The sequence below is a fragment of the Canis lupus genome, chromosome 3 (assembly GCF_003254725.2).
Source record: "Canis lupus dingo isolate Sandy chromosome 3, ASM325472v2, whole genome shotgun sequence".
Classification (NCBI taxonomy): Eukaryota; Metazoa; Chordata; class Mammalia; order Carnivora; family Canidae; genus Canis; species Canis lupus.
The window spans coordinates 26,642,536-26,662,664 of NC_064245.1; the positions used below are offsets into that span (position 1 = coordinate 26,642,536).

The 20,129-nt window shown below is 37.9% G+C and overlaps 1 protein-coding gene across 1 annotated transcript; it reads right to left on the minus strand.

Moving 5' to 3' along the window:
* Window positions 1-11,349: 11,349 nt before the first annotated feature.
* Window positions 11,350-13,065, minus strand: SPZ1 (spermatogenic leucine zipper 1). The gene has a single exon (XM_025438278.3). The coding sequence runs from the start codon at window positions 12,782-12,784 to the stop codon at window positions 11,681-11,683; it is 1,104 nt and encodes a 367-aa protein (XP_025294063.1). The 5' UTR covers window positions 12,785-13,065; the 3' UTR covers window positions 11,350-11,680.
* Between the last annotated feature and the right edge of the window lie 7,064 nt (window positions 13,066-20,129).

The following is a 20,129-nucleotide window of genomic DNA, read 5'->3' on the forward strand; positions in this document are numbered from 1 at the left end:
GTTGGTTAGGTAGGAAAGTAATCACACAAGAATACATATCTGAGAGCCTACTGTCCTCTTATACCAAACACTATTATTTAGTATTGGTTCTTGTAAGAGCCTTTTCAGTGCTCTGAGGATAGTCACATTTGTAATGTCCACAATACAATCACTGAAGATCCTTAGGAAGAGTGATAAAGCCCTAGTACATGCAACATTCCAAAGATCCAAAAGGCAAATAACCAGGGGTTAGGGGCAATAAATAAGATGACATAAGATAAGCTTATAGACTGAGTAAAGTTAATCAACAAGTTCTTGTGGTTATCAGAGCCATGGCTGTTTCCCCTGTAGCTCTGTTCTAACCAATAGAACTGGCTCTAGACTAGATAATTTGTAGCAAGGGTGCTTTCTTCTAAGAAAATTATTTTAGCTGTTTTTCTTGAAATATAGTTGTTTTAAAAGATACATATGCTACTTACACAAAAATACTATTGAATCCTATGGTCAACTGCAAATCTAAGAATTACAAATTATGTTATTTTTTTAGGCATTGAATTCCTTGTTTAAAATGTTTATTATAGGAGCTTCTGGCTGGCTCAGTCTGTAGAGCATGCAATTCTTGATCTTGGGGTGGTGAGTTCAAGGCCCACATTAAGCACAGGGATCACTTTTTAAAAAGTGTTTATTATAGTAAGATCAATTAAGAAACACTGAAGAGAGGGGATCCCTGGGTGGCTCAGCAGTTTAGCACCTGCATTCGGCCCAGGGAGTGATCCTGAAGACTGGGGATCAGAGTCCCACGTTGGGCTCCCTGCATGGAGCCTGCTTCTCCCTCTGCCTGTGTCTCTGCCTCTCTCTGTGTGTCTCTTATGAATAAATAAATAAAATCTTAAAAAAAAAAAAACACTGAACAGGGGGACTCAAATGGCTTGGTCTGTAAGAGCACGTGATTCTTGATCTAGAGGTTATGAGTTCGAGCCCCACATTGAGTGTAGAGATTACCTAAAATCTTTAAAAGAAAGAAAGAAAGAATAAACATTGAGAAGAAAACTACAAATACTTCACAGTTACATGCTTCTGGTATTTTCTCCATACAAGTTACATATGAATGAAAAATAGTTTGTTCACAAATAATGTGGTGTTCAGTGTAAAATATTTGGAAATATGGAAAAAACACGCCACTCTGTAATTTAAACTTCTTAAAATCACAAGATTTGATTACCATCCAAAATAATGAAGCTGTAGGGACACCTGGGTGGCTCAGTGGTTGAGTGTCTCCCTTTGGCTCAGAGTCCCGGGATCGAGTCCCACATCGGGCTCCCTGTGGGGAGGCTGCTTTCTGTCTCTGTCTCTCTCTCTGTTTCTCATGAGTAGATAAATAGAATCTTAAAAAAAAAAAATAATGAAGCTGTTGATGATTAAAGTGGTGACTAGTTTTGAGAGCGACCAATAAATTGGTCAAATACATTAGAACTAGAAGGAATTCCTTAAGTGCTCCAAACTTTCAGTTAGAAACATATGAGATTCTTCCTGGAATGATTTTTAGCAGTTATATCTCAAATTAGACCAAAGATTACAAATATTAATGATTACACAATCATTAATATTCAATTTAGTATTATATCCAATGTACAAATTTCATTTCAATTACCACATGAAATAATAGAAATTTAAATTTCTTCCAAAGAAAGATTCTTCCAAATATCTTCCAAAGAACCTGAAGTCATTTCTGAAGTCAGCCTATGCATTTTGGTCAGAAAAATAATCATTAATTCCAAACAATTGTCACAACATAATAATTCACTGAATCCTCTGTTCCTTCAGGGCAAAAATATCTATTGATTATCTTTCTGATTTTCACTGACTCAACCACAGTGCTTTTTACATAGCAGGTACTCATGAAGTGGTGAAGTAATAAATGAATAAAGAGTAATTTCACTTGTTTTGTCATGGGCATTTAAATTCTGGGTAGCCTAGTTACATTCCTTATATTAACCCTATTTCTAGGCAAATATTAATTAATGTTAGACGTTAAGACCATGGCTTGTTATAAAAGAAAAGCTAAACTGTGATAAAGATTTTTTCTGTAGACAATCCATAAATTATATGTATTATACACAGGTAACCAAAAGTTGAATATACAGCACAATTACACCATGTAAAATAAAATCAACAGACAAAAAGCCTGGGAAAAATACACTCAATTTTTAATTATAGTTGCCTTGAATGATGGATATGTTGCTGAGCTTATGTTTACAGACTCTGGAATGAAGGATAGCTATATTTTTAGCATTTTTATAGTAGATATTACTTCAATATCATTATGTAAGCTCTGTGAGTCACCCATAACGTATTTCAAGAGACATGATGAAATAACATTTTTCTTCATTATCTTTCTCTAAAGCAGATTTTCCTTCTCAAGTAAATTAAATTATTCCTTTTTAAAGAGATTTTATTTATTTCTTTGAGAGCAAGATAGCGCAAGTGGGGAAGGTCAGAGGAGGAGGGAGAAAGAATCTGAAGCAGACTCTGTGCTGAGTGCAGAGCCTGACTCGGGGCTCCATCCCATGACCCCTGAGATCATGACCTGAGCAGAAACCAAGAGTTGGACACTTAATTGACTGAGCCACCAGTCACTTCTAAATTAAGTTATTCCGTTACAGTTTTTCACATAGTGTATTTTATGTAAATTTTTCCCCACTTGTATAATTTTTTAGGGTCACCCTGAATTCTAATTCAGTTCTCGATGGTATCAGGTATCTGAGCTAATTTTGCTTCTTTAGTATGTCTAAGTATTTTCACAAGTTTTGGTCCAAATGTCTATTGTCTATAATAATTACAAGGAGTATCCATTGCCATGATCCCAGTTCAAAGTTGTGGTCACCATAAGTAAATAATGAAGTCAATAAAATTCAAATATCAGTAGGATGTAGTTATAAATCTGTCAGGTTTCTATTTTTTTCCATTCACTAAGTGCTCAATACAAAAACTTTTTCAAAAATGTAAGTTTGTAGGGCACCTGGCCGGCTCAGTCAAGAGGAACTGTGACTCTTGATCTCAGGGCTGTGAGTTCAAGCTCCACATTTGATATAGAGATTACTGAAAACAAACAAATAAACAAACTAACTTTTAAAAATATAAGTTTGAAAAAATAAAAAAATTTAAAAAATAAAAATATAAGTTTGTTTTCACATATAAGGTGGAATGCAATACAGATACGCCATCAAATCTCTATATAACCTTCCGTGTATAAATACATATACTAGATATATATACTATACTTAACATACTTACAAAAAATACACTATCAAGCAAATATGTATTATTTTATGGAGTGCCTGAACTGAATGCTTGAAAGCTGAGTTCCAAGAAACTCTCATGAGGGCTCAAAAGGCCACAGATTCTAGCCGACTTAGAACAAGAAATCTATGTAGAGCACCACCAACTAACTGTTGGTGAACTAATTCTCCTGTCAGTCATCACTTACAATGGAACCAGAAAGAGAAGTGAAATTCAAAACAGTTATTCCGGGTAGCCCCGTGGCTCAGCGGTTTAGCCCCGCCTTCAGACCAGGGCCTGATCCTGGAGACCTGGGGTCGAGTCCCACGTCGGGCTCCGCCTGCTTCTCCCTCTGCCCGTGTCTCTGCCTCTCTCTCTCTGTGTCTCTCATGAATAAATAAATAAAATCTTAAAAAAAAACAAAAACAGTTATTCCCTCCTGCCCCTTCCCTCCCCTTCCTTCCTCCCACTAAGCTCTACACCCAACATGGGGCTTGAAGAGTACTACCCAAGATCAAGAACTGCATGCTCTTCTGACTGAGCCAGTCAGGTACCCCTCAGTTATCATTTCCTTGAAAAGATATTTTGTGAGAGAAAATGCTGACACAAAGAACTAATTTCTGAGTTATACAAATTATACTGGATAGGTTATTATTAAAAAATCAACTGGATGGAGCATGTGGCTGTCTCAGCTGGTAAAGCATGTGGCTCTTAATCTCAGGGTCATGAGTTCAAGTCCCTTACTTGATGTACAGCTCACTAAAAGAAAAAAAAGAAAGAAAGAAAGAAAAGAAAAATTCAAATGAAGTTAGCCTATTGTTTGCTCATCCTCACCATTGTAGAGACCAATCAAGTTTCTCAAAACTTTGAGAGTTTTTAGAGTGCCTAGGTGGCTCAGTTGTTAAGTGTCTGCCTTTGGCTGAGGTCAAGATCCCAGGGTCCTACGATGGAGCCCTCAGTTGGGCTCCCTGCTCAGCAGGGAGTTTGCTTCTGCCTCTCCCTCTCTCCCTCGCTGCTCCCTCCCCCCCACCCCTTCCTCTCTCTCTCTCTCTCTCTCTCTCTCTCTTTCCCTCTGTTTCTGTCTCAAATAAATAAAATCTTAAAAGAAAAAAAGAGAGAGAGTCTCTCCCTTTCCCTTTGCCCCTCTTCGACCTCAGTCCCTTTCTCTTAAACAAACAAAAAAACTGACTTAAAAATATGTATAGTATTTTACTGTTGAAGGAAATATAAAAAAAGAAAAACAATGAAAAATGATAAATAGTAATATTATAAAAATAATTATGTAAATATTATGTTCATTTATTTTTATTTTTTAAAGATTTTACTTATTTATTTGAGAGTAAGAGTGAGAAAGAGTGTGTGCATGAGCAAGGGGAGGGGCAGAGGGAGAATCAGGCTCCCCACTGAGCAGGGAGTCCTACAGGGGGCTTGATCCCAGGACTCTGGGATTACAACCTTAGCTGAAGGCAGATGCTTAACCTGCTGAACCACTCAGGGCCCCATTACTATATTCATTTAAAATACATAAGGCTTTAGGTGGTTAGTTTTATTAAATTTCTGAATTTAAAGATCTTAGATTAGGGGTGCCTGGGTGGCTCAGTGGTTGAGCATCTTTGGCTCGGGTTATGATCTTGGAGTCCTGGGATCGAGTTCCGCATTGGGCTCCCTGGAAGGAGCCTGCATCTCTCTCTGCCTATGTCTCTGCCTCTCTCTGTGTGTCTCTCATGAATAAATAAGTAAAATCTTAAAAAAAAAATAAAGATCTTAGACTAGTAGGAAAATATACTTTTTTGATTAGATATCATAATTGACATCAGTCAAAAGTTCTAACTAAAGATTTCAAAAGCCATCTCCCCGTGCTCATACATATGCATTTAGTTCATTGTAATTTCTACATTATTACTTTTCATATACATATAGCCCAGTTTAGCCATTTTTACTGATAGACATTAGGGCTTGTTTCCCACAGAATAGTAATATTACAAAGATTATTACTATATAGGTCTACTTCTCCTGTGTACAAGAGTTTATAAGAAGTAAAATTCCCAGGGTCACCTGGGTGGCTCAGTTGGTTAGGTGCCCAACTTTTGGTTTCAGCTTAGGTCATGATCTCACGCATTGTGGGATTGAGCCTCAAGTCAGTGAAGATTCTTTTCTGCTGCCCCTCTCCCAATGTGTGGTTAAGCCCTCTCTCTCAAATAAATAAATAAATAAATAAATATCTTAAAAAAAACAAAAAACAAAAAACCTGTAAAATTCCCAACTGTAGGTAAGTGTATTTTCTTTTTTTTTCTTAAAGCTTTATCCTATGAATATGTCAAACACACAAAGGATACCATATGATGCCTACATATGATGTAAAGAATAATACTTAACGTTATATCAGTGTGTCTACTTCTCTACTTAATAATGTTTGGGCTATAAAGAAAATAATTTTTAAAATTTTAAAATCATATTTTGAAATATTATTTGAACAATTAATTTTTAAAGTTTAAAATATTTTTTAAATTTAGAATTAATAATAGTGAAATATTTAAGATCCATATCCAAAGCAATATATGTTGGGACAGTTACAGATTTTTTTGTTTTGTTTTGTTTTGTTTCAGTTACAGGCTTTTAATACATTTTTGAGGAAACAAGAAAAGTAAAAAACAGTAAGTGTTCAAGTCAAGAAATGGAAAAAAGCACAACAAAACAACTGAAAAAAAAAAAGAAAATCAAAATAAGGACAAAAATCACTGAAATGGAATTCTAAAAATAATAAAGAATATTAACAAACTCAAATCCAGTTTTTAGAAAAGATTATTGTTTTTCTTTCACCAAGAAAAAAAGAAAAGATGCAATTAAAAAAAAATATTTCCCCGGAACAGTCTAAGGAACACTAAACAGTACTTTTCTCTTAAAACTTAAAAAAAATCTCTAAGGGGCACCTGGCTGGCTCAGTCAGTACAGCGTTAAGACTCTTGATATCGGGATTGTGAGTTCAAGCCCTTGCTGGGTGTAGAACTTACTCTAAAAAAAAATCTTTAAGATCAAAACAGAATGCAAACATCAACACTAAGTTCCTTATAAAATGAAGTTTAAAAAAAATAAGTTTCATAACAGATCAGTGCTTGTCAAAATGATGTACACTTCCCTGTGAGAGAAGATTTAATTAAGTATGGATTAGTGGTTAGTGGTTTCCTTTAGAAAACTGTGTAACTGTTAGAAAACAGAACAAAATGAAACACTCAAGTGACCCTGACACTCCGATGATGAATGTTTGAGGCCTTTATTTATGATAAGAAATATTTAAAAAATAATTTTGTAGGGGTGCCTCGCTGGCTCAGTCTATTGAGCATGAAACTCTTCATCTCAGGGTGGCGAGTTCAAGCCCAATGTTGGGTGAGGAGTCTATTTAAAACAAAATAATAATAATAATAATAAAAATAATAATAATAATTTTCTACATCAATCAGTTTTGCGGAAGAACAAGATAATGATGATAATGTGATAATTATAGACCCACTTTTTTATTTCATTTTGATCTGGTAACTTTCACCTTTGTGTAACATCTTTTTTTTACTTTGAAAAATATCAGTGATCTTGTTGAATCACTATATTGTACAACTGAAACTAATATGTATGTTGACTATATTGGAGTTAAAATAGGGTAAAAAAAATCAATGACCTCAACTTGTTATATTTCAAAAAATTTAAAAGATTTATTTATTTATTTTAGGGAGAGATAGCACAAGAGGGAAAGTAAGAGCTTGGAGGGGCAGAGGAAGAGGGAGAGAAAGTTTAGCAGACTGCACACAGCACAAAGCCCAAGGTGGGACTTGATCTCATTACCTTAGCTGAAACCACAAGTTGGTGGCTTAACTGACTATGCAGAAAGTTATAATTTATTTCAGCAACAATTTCTTTCTTGGCAATATGAACCACATATCTGGTAAAGTATGGAAAGTAACTGCATGTTTTATTAGTCAAGATGGCTGGAAAATAGAATAGTGTAGATAGTAGTTTCCATTCAAAGGAAAGTCAAAGAACTATGATTCTTTTAGTACCTACTGTTCAACTGTAAATTTTTGAGTAGGAAGCAGTATTCCAATTTGTATATTCAGTACTTCCAACATATGAAAAATTTGTATGCCTTATACTTCATTCATAATAGAACATATGGTGGAGATTGTGATTGTGTGTTCTTCATATTCATATTCATTTTTATTTTATCCTGAATATACACATGAGATTTTTGGTTGTTTTTTTTTAAGACTTTATTTATTTATTCATAGAGACACAGAGAGAGAGAGAGGCAGAGAGGCAGGCAGAGGGAGAAGCAGGCACCATGCAGAGAGCCTGACATGGGACTCGATCCAGGGTCTCCAGGGTCATGCCCTGGGCTGCAGGCGGCGCTAAACCGCTGCGCCACCCCACCGGGGCTGCCCCACATGAGGTTTTTTTGGATCAGAGACAGATGATTATTACTTACCTAATAATAATTGCGCTGGTTCCCCTCGCTTCAATTCTTACCCCTGAAGAGATGCAATGAGAACCAGATGTCACCCTACATGCAAAGGGTCTGTACTGTAAGTGAGGAAATGAGTCTAGGGTTTTTTTGTTTGTTTGTTTTTTGTTTCTTTTTTTTTTGAGTCTAGGTATTTTTGTAGGAAAGAAAGGTAGCTGTCCTCCTCTTCTTCTAAAAATAGGGAGAAAAAAATTCTTTACTCCTCAAAGACAAGATAGAAAGAATCCTTGTTTTCTCTCTCTTTTCTAATGTAAATAAATCTCTCCAGGGGCCAGAGTAGCCCAAGTCTCCAGCTTTATAACTCAGAGATATCTCCAGAGACCCAAGGTTCACCCCAACTTGAAGTGAAAATAGACATCTCAAAGTAGGTATATTTTTCGAGTTCTTTTCTTCTTTTTAAAGATTTTCTTTATTTATTCATGAGAGACACAGAGACAGAGGCAGAGATCCAGGCAGAGGGAGAAGCAGGTTCCATGCAGGGAGCCTGAGTGGGACTGGATCCTGGGTCTCCAGGATCAGGCCCTGGGCCAAAGGCCACGCTAAACCACTGAGCCACCACTGAGCCACCCGGGCTGCCCTCTTTTGAGTTCTAATTATCTATCTAATGCAGTTCTAAATTATCTCTATAGCTTGCTTTTAGTCCAAGATTTCAAGGTTCCATAAAACTTGCTCAGAAATCCCTAATGGTGTAGAAACTCAAAAATATTTTCTCAACACCTCACAGGGCTCCAAGATTAATTCTTCCTTCTGCCTGGGCAACGTGGCTGCCCAGATAAAAATCTCATTTCCCAATTGCTTTCAGATAGATGTGGCCTTGTAGCAGATTCTTTCAGTTATCCTCGAGCTGAGAAGGTATTGATTTCACCTTCATTCCTAAAGGATATTTTCACTGGGTGAATTATTCTAGGTTTACATTTCTTTCAGTTCTTGAAAAATGGTCATTTCCTTCTGGCCTCCATGGTTTCTGATAAGAAATTTGCTGTCATTTGGATAATTATTCCCTTATGCCTAATGAATTTTTTTTGAACTGCTTTCAAGATTTTTACTTTGTCTTTAGGTTTCAGAAATTTTATTTCAGTGCCTTGATCTTTGAGTTTATACAGTGAACTTCAATTTCTTGAATCTGTAGCTTTATGCCTTTCACTAAATTTGGGGAATTTTCAGTCATATATTCATTGAATACTTTATGAGGCCACATGCTACCCCTTTTTGAGGATGACTCTGATGACACCAATGTTTGATCTTTTGTTACTGTTCCACAGATTCTTGAGACTGTTTTTTTCCCCCAGTCTATTTTCTTAATTTTTCAGAGTGGGTAATTGTCTTATCCTCAATTTCACGGAATTTTTCCTCTGACATCAACATTCTATTTTTGAGCGCACTCAGTGAGTTTTACAACTATTTCCATTTGTGTCTTCTTTATATTTTCTATTTATTTGCTGAGACTTTCTATTTTTTTCATTTGTTTCAAATGTATTTGTAATTGCTCAGTGATGCATTTTTTTAAAGTTTTTATTTTTTTTTATATTTTATTTATTTATTCATAGACACACAGAGAGAGGCAGAGACACAGGCAGAGGGAGAAGCAGGCTCCACTCCATGCAGGGAGCCCGACTAGGGACTCGATCCCGGGTTTCCAGGATCACACCCCAGGCTGCAGGCGGTGCCAAACCGCTGCGCCACCAGGGCTGCCCTCAGTGATGCATTTTTATAATGACAACTTTGAAATCCTTATCTGATAATTCATTTTTTTAAAGATTTTATTTATTTTATTTATTTATTCATGAGAGATACAGAGAGAGAGAGGCAGAGGGAGAAGCAGGCTCAAGGCAGGGAGCCTGATGTGGGAATCGATCCTGGGACCCCAGGATCACACCCCGGGCCAAAGGCAGGTGCTAAACCTCTCAGCCACCCAGGGATCCCCTTATCTGATAATTCTAATATCTGGGTTATCCCATTGTTGGCATCTGTTGTTGTTTCTCATTCAAGGTCAGATTTTAATGGTTCTTGGTAGGATGTATGATTTTTCTACATGGGTATTTTAGCATTATGTTATGAGGCCCTGGATCTTATTAAACTTTCTGTTTTAGCAGGCCTCCCCTGATGCTGTGCTAGCAAAAGAAAGGTATAAAAATCTAGGTCACCCATTAGGCCTCCATGACATTCCAATCTACTGGAGGAGGGGGTCAGGAAGGACCACCCTGTTACCCTCAAGTGGGGGTGGGACTTCAGAGTCCCCACTCTGCTTCTTCTATAACATCCCAGAAGAAAAGGGGGCGGAGTGCCTCATTACCACCAGGCAGAGGTGAAAGTCTAGGCTCACCACTCAGTATTTGTTGGTGGGAGTGAGGGTGGAGGCATGACATTTTTCATGCATGGCTAGAGTTGTCCCCTTCCTGTCCTTTACCTGTCTCTTTCCTCATCCTTTGCCAAGGGAGAGCAAGAGAAGGGGATTTTTTTTTTTTTTTTTTGGTCTAAGTGCATTGGCATTTCTGGCATTTCTGGGTTGTGGACTCTTCCAACACTCTATCCAGGATATACAAGACAAAAAGAAAACCCAGGGAACTTAACAGCATGCTGTTCCTGAAGTCTCAAGGTCTCTGGTCTCTGGATAGTCCATCACATTCTCTCCATCTTTCAGGGTCTCCAGTTCATTTTATACATAATGTCCAGGGTCTTTACCATACTTAATGGGAGGAATAGTAAGAAATGCATCTGCTGGGGATCCCTGGGTGGCGCAGCGGTTTAGCGCCTGCCTTTGGCCCAGGGCGCGATCCTGGAGACCCGGGATCGAATCCCACATCGGGCTCCTGGTGCATGGAGCCTGCTTCTCCCTCTGCCTGTGTCTCTGCCTCTCTCTCTCTATCATGAATAAATAAATAAAATCTAAAAAAAAAAAAAAAAAAAGAAATGCATCTGCTGTGTTTTTTTCTGGAATCAGAAGTCTAGCTCCCCCCCCCCTTTTTTTTTAAGATTTTATTTATTTATTCATGAGAAACACAGAGAGAGGCAGAGACACAGGCAGAGGGAGAAGCAGGCTCCCTGCGGAGAGCCAAACGTGGGGCTCGATCCTGGGACCCCGGGATAACGCCCTGAGCTGAAGGCAGCCAGTCAACCACTGAGGCACCCAGGCGACCCAGAAGCCCAGGTCCCTCAATAGAAAATACTGCTTTTTCCCTTGGGTAACTCTACTATCCCCACCTGGAGGAATGGGAAGAATTTTGCCAACACAGAACAAAATCTAGATATACATCTATTCTTCTAAACCAACTGACGTATCCTTCGCCAAGGGCCTCTGCTGCTTGGTATGCCCACTGTTCACTAGTGGAGGAGCAGGAGAGGAATATTATGAAAAACAGTACTTAGGGAATGGGGACACTTATGAGAAGAGAAAAACTACTCTGGGTTGGTTTATCAGCATTTTTTTTCTTCTTTACGTCACTACTTCCCACACTTCAGTAGATAACAGGAAAAGGAAACATGCATTTCAATCATGAGCTTTAAAGGTTCACAATAAAAGGGTCATATACTTTTTCCTCCCAGAATTCCCCTTACCCAGTAAATGATTAAATAAAACAAACTTTTCATTTTTATTCTAGTTTTTATTTAGATCTTTATTAATTGGACCTATAACTTCTCCCTCTTGGTTACAGTGTCATAGGATCTCTAATAAATACAAAAAACAAGCAAATTGTACAACAGGTTATGAACTTGATACTGGCACTAATGGTCATGAAACACCAAACTTACATAACTACTGAGGTAATGAACAATCTAAGTGTTAATCTTCTTGTTCTATGGTTTACTCTTGTCAAACCAGCAGATCTATCCTAGGTTTGATGATTGATTATGCCTAGAGTTGATGTGTTACAGTTTTTGAAGAATTGCCTTTTCTTCTACTTTTGGTATTTTCTAAGTTAGGCTGCTGGATGATTTTTCCACAGGAGTTCCTCTTGCAATATGAGTATTGAAGTGGTTATTAAGCGCTTTCTTGCTACCAGCATCCAGGCCTCTGTAGAATTTGTCTTTTTTCTGAAATGTACCCTCTTTTTCTTGCATTTTTGGCTTATGCTCTGCTGATAGCTTCTGTTTTTTCTTGTCCTTTTCACCGTTTTTCTGAATTGGCTTCTCTTGCAGAGTTCCCTCTTTCTGATGATGGAGTTCCTTGAGAAGCTCTATTCTCTGCTGTAAGATCTGACATTCATTTTCCAGCAAAGCTGAAATCAAATGCAATGAATATGTGTCATGTTCCAGTTTTTTCACTTGTTCCTCCAGTTCATGCTGAGCTGACACCTTCTCATTTGATTGAGTTTGGAAATGTGCTCCATTATTTTTAAGAGTTTCTTGTATATCTTTCTGAGATTTCTGATATGTTCTTATTAGTTCACTGAGCTCAGCATGTTGCACATTCCAGTGTTCTGCTTCCTGTAGTAACTGCTCCATGTTGTTCCTAAGTTTGATATTTTCTTCTTGAACATGAGGGAGTCTATATTTTGCTTTTTCCTTACTTAACTGAGTTTCATCAAGGGCTCTGTTTTCTTCTGAACAATTTACCAAATCACTTCTAAAGACTTGTACCGTGTCCTTACAGTTCTGGTTTTCCACTATCATCTGTTTTTTTGCATTCTCTTCTTTCTCTAGGTCTGAGCAACCAAGCAGGTTGTTCAATAACACTTCATTTATCTTATCAAGTTCTCTGATTTTTTCTTTAAGTTCTGACACATCCTCAGAAATACTGATTTCCTCAAAAGAATCTTTGACTTCTGTGATCTTTTCTTCATTACTTGTCACATTTTTAATGATATCTTTAATATCTTTTAAGAGATTTTCAAACTTCTGTGCAGTCTGTTGTTCAGCTACTTGATGGTCACTATTGTTTGGGGAAGGGAGAAAACACCAGGAGACAGGAGGAAGTGATCCAATTTCAAATAAGGCAAGGATAATCCTAGGGCCCAAAGACTCTTGATTGAGACCGGGAGTTGGCTTAAGAGTTTTGGAGAGGGTGGACACTTCCATCTCAGCTGAGTTAGGAGGGGCTGGTGATTAGAGCATGTGGCAAGCAGAAAAGCCTTAAAGTCTCCAGGAAGAGAATGTGGTAGTCCTCTTTGCAAAAGGGTAGAGAATGTGGAACTAAGCAGAAGTCGAGAGACCAGAGTTAAGGTCTGAAACCAAGGAGATGATGATTAGGTGAAAGGTGACATTTCAGATGACCTAGGGGGGAAGGAGGGTGAGAAAGGGGACCAGGAGCTAGGGCTCCATCTGTCCTTCTCCAAGCTTCTGGTGTCTACTCCCTGACCCTAGCAACTAGGTCTTTATTTTGTCACTGTACTATCATAGCCTATCTCCAGCTTCTGTTTCTTTTTGTCACAATAGAAGCCCCTTAAACCCCTGCCCAGTGACTCATGAATCAAAACCAACCTTGAACTATTCCTAGTCTTCTGCCCAGAAAGATCTTTATGCCTGTCCTTTCCCTCCCTACTTTTCTAGGTTTTTATTCAACTTGTTCTAACTATATTCCGTGACCTCCCTATGTCATTTCCACTACTTACAAACCCAAACTCAACTGAAGTATGTTTTGTTTTGTTTTGTTTTGTTTTACCACCGAAGTGCATGGTGTGAGAAATCTTCCCTGGACTTTCATAGCACCTGGAGCTTATTGATCCCATTCTAGGAGAGATGTTACCATAAAAGAAAGCAGAACCCAAAAGTATTGCATGTTTTTGTGAGTTTAGAGAAATAATTTTAAAAATCGCTCCATTTGAAAATATTTTATTGCAGGGGGATCCCTGCGTGGCTCAGCAGTTTGGCGCCTGCCTTTGGCCCAGGGCGCAATCCTGGAGTCCCGGGATCGAGTCCCGCATCGGGCTCCCTGCATGGAGCCTGCTTCTCCCTCTGCCTGTGTCTCTGCCTCTCTCTCTCTCTCTCTCTATGTCTATCATGAATAAATAAATAAATAAATCTTAAAAAAAAAGAAAAGAAAATATTTTACTGCAGTAAAAAGAGAATATCTGAATGGTTTCTTAATGCAATCACAAACTGGGACTTTTCTTGGCTTCAAATACAAGCATCCTTTAAGACAGGTTAAGTAAAAGCTTGCTCCTGATTCATTTACAGGTGATATAAAATTGTAATCATTTAATCAATTTAATCAATTAAATCCTGTAGTGGGCTTTGTCTTTTAGCCTAAGAGTCAGGACCTTGAGAATATTAAATTCAAAGAAAACATTCCTTAAGTGAGCCTTTTTCTTGGCCTTCAAAGTCTTGTTAGCAAGTACTTTACTAACTACAATTTTGCTTCCAATATTAAGGGGAAACTCACACTCTAGTAGGCTTTGTGGATTTTTTTTTTTTTATTTGCCTTAGAGAAAACAAGCTTATGCTTTTTTCTTTCATAGCTACCAACTCACTCTGCTTTTAATTTCCTTGAGCCTCGTGCTCATCTTCCAGCCGGCTGGGCTCAGAGCTGTTGCCTCTTGGCTGTCTGAAGATAATAACCATCTTTCTTTTCTACTTGAAGAAGGAACACCTTTTCTAATTCATAGAAGCTAGTAATTGCCCTTTTGCTTTCATTCTATGTCTTAAGTTCCAAATTTTGTTGTTATTTCACCTTTGGCTCAAACCATCACTTAAGATAATGTTTTAATCTTCACAATAAGGGAAGTTTTTTCCCTGATTTGGTAATTAATTTCTGCCTTTTGCATTGTAATCAGAAAATAAAATATTTCTACCTTTTGAAATTGATATTTTCTCTTAAATTATCAGTGTTCATTTATGTTTCATGGGTACTTGAAAAATGTATTTTTTATTTACTATGCTTGTGGCTTTTCATGCTTTTGGACATAAATCTGATATTACCTTTGTTTTAAATTTTTTTGGAAACTGGTTTGAAGGTGGCTTGCTCAAGATACTGAGATAATATTTTTTCAGCAAAGGAGGTTTTAAATATTTCCTTCCTCCTTACAGGTATAATGAATTTCAAATAATATTTCTGTTAATTTTGCTGAAATTAGAGTTCACTATAGATGCTGAAAGATATCTGGAGTGGTGTCTTTTTTTTTATTGACCCATATTCTCGGTGGGTAACTATGAAAATTAAACAGATTTAGACTGTCTTACAATTGCTGACAACTAAGTTTCCAATAGCTTAATGACTTATAAAAAAAGAAATGCTGAAATGAGTCAGAGAAAGACAAATACCACATGATTTCACTTATATGTGGAGTTTAAGAAACAAAACAAATGAGCAAGGGGAAAAAATGAGAGAGAGACAAACCAAGAAACAAACTCTCAACTGTAGAGGACAAACTGATAGTTACCAGAGGGAGGTGGGTGAGAGCATGGGTGAAACAGGAGATGGGGTTTGCTTGCTGTGATGAGCACTGGATGCTGTATGAAAATGTTGAATCCCTATATCATAAACCTGAAACTAAAATTACAAGTATGTTAGCTCTACTGGAATTAAAAGAAAATAAAAACTTAAAAAAAAACGCAAAAAGCTGTTTTTAAAATGTTAGAAAAAAACTTGAATGGAATTTTCTCTCTCTTTAAAATCAGTTTGCCTTAACAAAAACATAAATCGTATCAATGTGTACATGATGTCAGAGGTCTTACTGCTGGTGATGTTAACTGCTGGTCACTTTACTAAATTATATCTGCTGTATCTAACACTATAAAGTCACTCTTTCCCTTTGTAATTTTCAAACATCTTGGGAGAGATATTTTGACACTATGAAAGTATTCTGTTTCTCCTCAAACTTTTGCCCATGTGGCATAATTTTAGTGTATGGAGATGGGTTTTTCCTGCAACAATCATTACAGTGGTGATCTAATGGTGATTTTCTATTTCTTTTTTTTTTTTTAAGATTTTATTTACTTATTTATTCATGAGAGACACAGAGAGAGAGAGAGAGGCAGAGGCACAGGTAGAGGGAGAAGCAGGCTCCATGCAGGGAGCTCGATGTGGGACTCGATCCTGGGTCTCCAGGATCAGGTCTGGGCTGAAGGCGGCGCTAAACCACTGGGCCACTCAGGCGTCCCAAGATTTTCTATTTCTGTCATTCCTTTTATATTTGTTGATTGTAATTATTTTGTAAAGAAGAACTATCTTGGGACGCCTGGGTGGCTCAGCGGTTTAGCGCCGCCTTCAGCCCAGACCTGATCCTGGAGACCCAGGATCGAGTCCCACGTCCGGCTCCCTGCATGGAGCCTGCTTCTCTCTCCGCCTGTGCCTCTGCCTCTCTCTCTCTCTCCCTCTGTGTCTCTCATGAATAAATAAATAAATAAAATCTTAAAAAAAAAAAAAGAGAGAGAAAGCTATCTCTTTTCAGTATTTACTTATTCCTTCATTTGAGCATGTGTTTATAGATGCATGGATTCATGGATATTTATTTTATTTGGGGGGTTATAATTGAATACTATAATTCATTTTCTTGATCAGATATATAAGAATAATTTTAATTTGATGAAAATTTTTGTGTATAATTAAGTATATTTTCGTTTCGTGTAATTGTTCTAATTCTTCAGTAATTTCATTTTGTTTTGAATCCAAAGCAATAGCTGATTATGACTATTTAAAGATCTTTATAGTCACAAAGGAATCTATGCCGGGTGTGATTTTAAACAAAACGACTTGTATGATTGCTTTTATATGTAGTAATGTACTTGTGTGTAGCCAGTTAGAGGTAAAATTGTCTGAAAATGTGAAATTTTTATTTAAACAAGCAAAATACAGATAAAACTGGACACATTGATTAGCCAGTGTTCCTCTGCATGACCTCTTTTCTTGGACCACCAGGTGGTGCTGTTGGCTTTCAACATTATAGAAGTTGCTGAGGGGTTTTTGTTTGGTTTTTAAATATTCAATTCAGAATTAGTGATATATCACAGAGATAGTCTCGTCTAGAGCCGTTTTTTTTCCCCCAGAGTTTGAGCTAAGTGACTTGCCCAGAGTCACTTAGCCCTGCTAGTTATGATGAGAGCACACATTAGAGTTAAACTTGTAGGGGAGGCGGGTTCTGCAGATGAGGAGGCTGTGGAAGAATTTTTAAATATCTATTAACTGTTACATGAAAAGGGGTTATGTGGAAAAGCAGGTTTTCAAAACTGATGAGACTGGCTTGTTTTACAAGATGTTGGCAAACAAACCTATATAACACAAACGGTATTTCTATGGGCAAAAATGTGACCAGAGACTCACAAGAATTTAACCTTGTATTTCCCTTGAAGCGATTATTTAGTATTTGCTAATTCAAAGTTGGCAGCAACTTTATAGAACATTACTGCAAAGAACAAGATTTGACTGTATATAGAAGTAACAACAAAAAGTGCAAACTTACATTCTAAAAACTACAAAGTATCATTGAAAGAAATTAAAGAAGAAAAACATCTCATGTTCATGGATTTGAAGACTTGATATTGTTAAGATAGCAATATTTCCCAAATTGATCTACAGAGTCAATAAAATTTCTATCAAAATCCCAGTTCTCCTGGTTTGGCAGAACTGACAAGCTGATCCTAAAATTCATATGGAAATTCAAGAGATCCAGAAATAGCCAAAACAATCATGAAAAATAAAATAGGGGGATCCCTGGGTGGCTCAGCAGTTTAGCGCCTGCCTTTGGCCCAGGGCCTGATCCTGGAGTCCTGGGATCGGGTCACACGTCAGGGTCCTTGCATGGAGCCTGCTTCTCCCTCTGCCTGTGTCTCTGCCTCTCTGTGTCTTTAAAAAAATGAAAAAGAAAACATAGTAGGAAAATTCACATGACCTCATTTTAAGATTTACTTTATAGACATAGTAATCAAGACAGTGTGGTATTGGTGAAGGGACAGACAACACATAGATCAATAGAACACAAGAGAGAGCCCTGAAGTAGACCCACACAAATACAACCAACTGATTTCTATCAAAGGGAATTCAATCAAATGGTGCTCCACAGATTGGATATCTGTATGTGAAAAACAATACATACCTGATACCTTACCAAAAAAATTTAACTCTATGGGGATTATGGAGTGAAGTTGCTATGATGAGCCCTGGGTATTGTATGGAAATGCCAAATTACTATGTTGTATACCTGAAACTAATATCACACTGTATGTTAATTAACAGGAACTTAAATAAAAACTTTAAAAATTTTAACTCTAAGGGCTCCTGGGTGGCTCACTGGGTTAAGTATCTGCCTTTGGCTGGCCAGGGTCTTGGTCCCAGAGTCCTGGGATTGAGCCCTGGGTTGGGCTTTTGTGTCAGTGGGGAGCCTGCTTCTCCCTCTCCCTCTGCTTCTCTGCCCCACTTGTGCTCTCTCTCTCTCAAATAAATAAATAATAACTTAAAAAAAAATCTAACTCTAAATGGATCATATACTTAAATGTTCAAACTAAAATTTCTAGAAGAAAACAGAAAATCTGTGTGCCCTGGATTTGGTGTTGACTTTTTAGATACAATGCCAAAAGCATAATGCATGAAATTAAAGTTTGATGAATTGGAATTTCTGAAAATCAAAACTTTTCATTTAGTGAAAGACACTGTGAGGTGAATGAAATGACAAGCCACAGACTGGGAGAAAATATTTGTAAATCATATATGCAATTAAAGACCTATAACCAGGGGGATCCCTGGGTGGCTCAGCGGTTTAGTGCCTGCCTGGCCCAGGGCATGATCCTGGAGTCCTGGGGTGGAGTCCCACATCAGACTCCCTGCATGGGGCCTGCTTCTCCCTCTGCCTATGTCTCTGCCTCTCATGAATAAATAAATAAAATCTTAAAAAAAAAAATTGTTAACTGTTTTAAAAAAAGACCTATAACCAGACCTATAATAGGTTGCTGACCTATTAAAAGTCAGCAACAAGAAAACAAACAGCCCAATTTAAAAACTGGACAAAATATCTGACCATAATACTTTAGCAAAGAAGATAATATCGATGGAAGATAATTTCCCAATTTCTCACAGTGTTAGCATAGACTTATCAAAATAACATAGCAGTCATGCTCCTGGGTGTTTATCTAACTGATCTGAAAATTTATGTCTACACAAAAACCTGATATTTATAGCATCTTTATTCACAATCACCCCAAATTGCAAGCAACCAAAATGTCCTTGAATAGGTGAATGGATAAATTGTGGTATAAATGACAGAAAACTATTCAGCAAGAAAACAGGAGCTCACTCTTCATCCACACAATAACATGGATGAATCTTAAATGTATTTTGTTAATTGATAAAAGAAAAAAAACAGTCTGGAAAGACTGTATATTGAATCATTCCATTTATAATGATGGGGGACCAGTGGACTAGCTGAGGACAGAGCACACTGATGAGTCCTTGAAACAGGCAGAGGGACCTTCCTCCAGGGACTCAACTGCCTCGATGTTCAGACTTTGCTAAGGGCAGAGGCAAGCTTAGCCCGACCCCCAGGAGCCTGTCCGTCTACTTTAACATATAAAAATTCCTTTAGAAATTCCTTTATCTCTGCCCCCAGCACACGTGTGGGCAATCATCCCCAAGCACGTGGCCCACCGGTACAGATCTGTAGGGTCTCATGACTCAGGTTTCATTAGATGGTGGTAAGTGGCCTTTTCCCACAACAGCTGCCCCTCGAGGTCCTGGAAACCCGGCTTCCAAAGCTCCTTAGGGAGGACGCGCTCCCCAACCCTCCCTCTCCCAGGGGTACAATCAGCCTCCCCTCCCAGGCCCAGGCAGCCCTCTTCCTGCCCACAGCTCCTGTCCCCAGGCTTTAATAAAACCACCCTTTTGCACCAAAGACATCTCAAGAGTTCTTTCTTGGTGGTGGGTTCTGGACCTCCCCCTACCAAACGTCACCTACATTCCAGAACTTTATCACAAGATGTTATGGAAAAGGCAAAACTGTAGTGATGAAAAACAGATCAGTGGATTCCAGGGATTAGAAGGAGAAGGGGTTAACTAGAAAAAGCACAGGGTATTCTTTAGGCTAATGCAATTAACCTGTATGGGAATAGGTATATGACTACGCATTTGTCAAAACCCATAGAAGCTATAGCAGAGGGAACCCTAGGTGGCTCAGCCGTTTGGCGCCTGCCTTCGGGCCAGGGCATTATCCTGGAGTCCTGGGATGGAATCCCATGTCAGGTTCCCTGCATGGAGGCTGCTTCTTCCCTGTGTCACTGTGTGTGTGTGTGTGTGATGAATAAATGAATAAAATCTTTAAAAAAAAAACTATAGCAGAAAGAGTAAACTATAATGTATAAAAAAGTTTTAAAAATCAATCAGGAAAAAAAATCAATCAGGAGGTCAAAGGATACAAGGGGTGAAATTCAGATTGTGACAATGCTTAATGACGTGCCCCCCAAAAGTAGAGTATGGGAAGGGGGAAATGAAAGTAATTTT